Source organism: Morone saxatilis, unplaced genomic scaffold, assembly GCF_004916995.1.
Source record: "Morone saxatilis isolate NCDOM2014 unplaced genomic scaffold, NCSU_SB_2.0 Contig12, whole genome shotgun sequence".
NCBI classification, from domain to species: Eukaryota; Metazoa; Chordata; class Actinopteri; family Moronidae; genus Morone; species Morone saxatilis.
Genome location: NW_023339674.1, coordinates 1612825 through 1615200, shown reverse-complemented (window position 1 = coordinate 1615200; position 2376 = coordinate 1612825). Strand labels below are relative to the sequence as shown.

Genomic DNA, 2376 nt, shown 5'->3' with positions numbered 1-2376 from the left:
GGTCTTTAGCATTTTTCCACTGACATTTACTGTTAATCATTATCCAACACCAATATACTGATATATATTTAATATAATCAGCTGATAATTGGCTGTGCAAGTATCTGTCGCACTCATCCCATCCATTATTCGAGTCATCAGCTTACATCAACCAACCAACACACATCCTCTGCTCTCAGAACTCTGACCGGCTGCAAACTGTTCGGTCACATACAAACAACGACAGGACGTTCACCGCACGTGTTCGTCATGTTTCCATCCAGCGTCCATCGCTCTTTCACACAGAGCGAACAACTGAGCGACAACAAGCTGCTCAGCATCACATCGCACACACTCAAACATACACAGGAAGAAGAGAGTCTGGGACTGACCTGCGTGCACGAAGTAGGCCAGGTAGAGATCCAGCTCCTTGACTGAAACTCCAATGTGATGCGGCTGCACACACAGGGTGGGGTTCGAACACTGAGGAGACTTTACCAGCCTCTCCCCGTCAGTACTTTCGAGGGGAATCCCTTTGAATAAAATCACCATGACCAGGTCCAGCCTCCACACTTTGTCCGCCTGGCGCAGGCAGTCGATCCTCCTCATCTTGCCCTTCTGGTCGGGGTTGGACAGCACGCAGCACGGCGCCTTCTTCCCCGTCACCGTCAGCACAAAGTCCTCCCTGAACTCGGGCCGGATGTCCTTGCGCAGTTTGGCCAGGAGGCGCGACGCCCACTTCTGTTTGACCTCGGGCTTCTCGCTGAGCAGCTCGTCCTTCACGGCGCGCTCCTCCTCCTTGGACATGCGCTTCTCGTGCTTCTTGAAGTACTTCCTCTTGCGGGCCTGCAGGTTGAACCATGTGTAGGCGAAGGCCCGGACGTGGGGCAGCAGGGCTTCGATGAAAGGATGGAATTCATCCTGAGGGACGGAGAGGAGAGACATGGTGAGACGGTGAGAGACCAGCGTGTTAATGCAACAGTACAGTCAGTGTCACAGATATAGCGTGTACCCTGTTGCTGATGGTCCACAACACACATATGTGGTATCTTAAAAGTTGGGATCTCCACAAGATAATAAAATAATGTTCTGTGAATCTGAACAGAGTTTGGCTGCGCAGTAATGAGCAATAACGTTCGGTTCTGGAAGTTGAAACTCATAAACTGCTGTTTTCTGAAAGGATGCCAGTGTGGTGACATCATTCAATACATTTTCTATTTAATTCAGATGTTTTACACGACTCGCTTCCACACTGCAACATGACTGAGAATGCCCAAAACGGGGAAGGACAGAAAGGAGAGGGTTGGGGGAGAGAGAGGGAAGGAAATATAAAAAGAAGCAAGGGAAGATGGAAAAACACAACATACTGAAAGGAAGGAAGAAAGAAAATAGAGAAAGGGGAGGAAATAGAAGTGGAAAGCACGGAGGGAACAAAGGAAGAGAGGAGCAATAACACAAAGAAGGAAACAAGGAAAGGAGGAAAAATAACAAAGGAATGACGGAAAAATTAAGAAAAAGAATAGAAAGGGTTAAGAAAGGAAACAATAAACGACACAAAGGAGGAAATGACGAAGGAAAGCAGCAAACACAAAAGGAAGAAGGTAAAAAAAGAGGAAGGAAAGAAAATAGGGAAAAGAGGAGGAAACAGAAGAGAAGTGGAGAGCACAGAGGGAACAAAGGAAGAGAAGAGCGATGACACATAAAGGTAGGAAGTACAGAAGAAAAGAAGAAAAAAGAAGAAGAGAGGAAGAAAGTAAACAGAAGGAATGAAGGACAAAAAAACAACAAAAAGATTTGTGGAACGACAGAAAGAAATATGAATAGAGGAGGGATAGGAAAGGAATCACTGAAAGAGAAAGAAGGAAAGAAAGAAGGAAAGAAACAATTCATTTCTTTTTGAAAATAATCAGCTGTTTGATCACAGAGTGTCAGATTTAAAATGAAAGAAAATAAAATGTGTTTTCTGCCTTCTCTCTCTCTCTCTCTCTCTCTCTCTCTGGGCCACACAGACTCTTCAGTGTCAGCTCGTCTCGCCTCTTTCTTGGCTCTCAGGCAGGAATGTGGGTCTGTGGGGGTCTGTGGGGGTCTGTGGGGGTCTGTAGGGGTCTGCCAGCCCTCCGAAAATCCGACCAAAATCACACCAACCAAACAGGCGAGCGAGCAGCGGCGTCGGCGGCCGCAAACACAAACAACATGCGGCCGGTTTCCTGCTCACATCCCGTCCTGTGGAGGATTATAGGTGTATTAAAGGTGCATTATGTGGCTTTTGGCTGATGAGAGCTGCGCAGTTATTAGGGTGGGAATGTGGTTAGACGGCATGTCGTGGATTAGACCCAATTTGGGGTTGGTTACACCTGCTCTCCTTCCTCCCAACCCCCCCCCCCACAAAAAAACACC

General features: G+C 47.3%; 1 protein-coding gene across 1 annotated transcript in view; it reads right to left on the bottom strand.

Moving 5' to 3' along the window:
* Window positions 1–216: 216 nt before the first annotated feature.
* nfia (nuclear factor I/A) overlaps window positions 217–2376 on the bottom strand; it is a 12028-nt gene continuing 9868 nt past the window's right edge. Inside the window, exon 2 of the mRNA XM_035653459.1 lies at window positions 217–900. Coding sequence (XP_035509352.1) covers window positions 232–900 — 669 coding nt within the window. The 3' untranslated portion in view covers window positions 217–231. The remainder of the gene's footprint in view (window positions 901–2376) is intronic.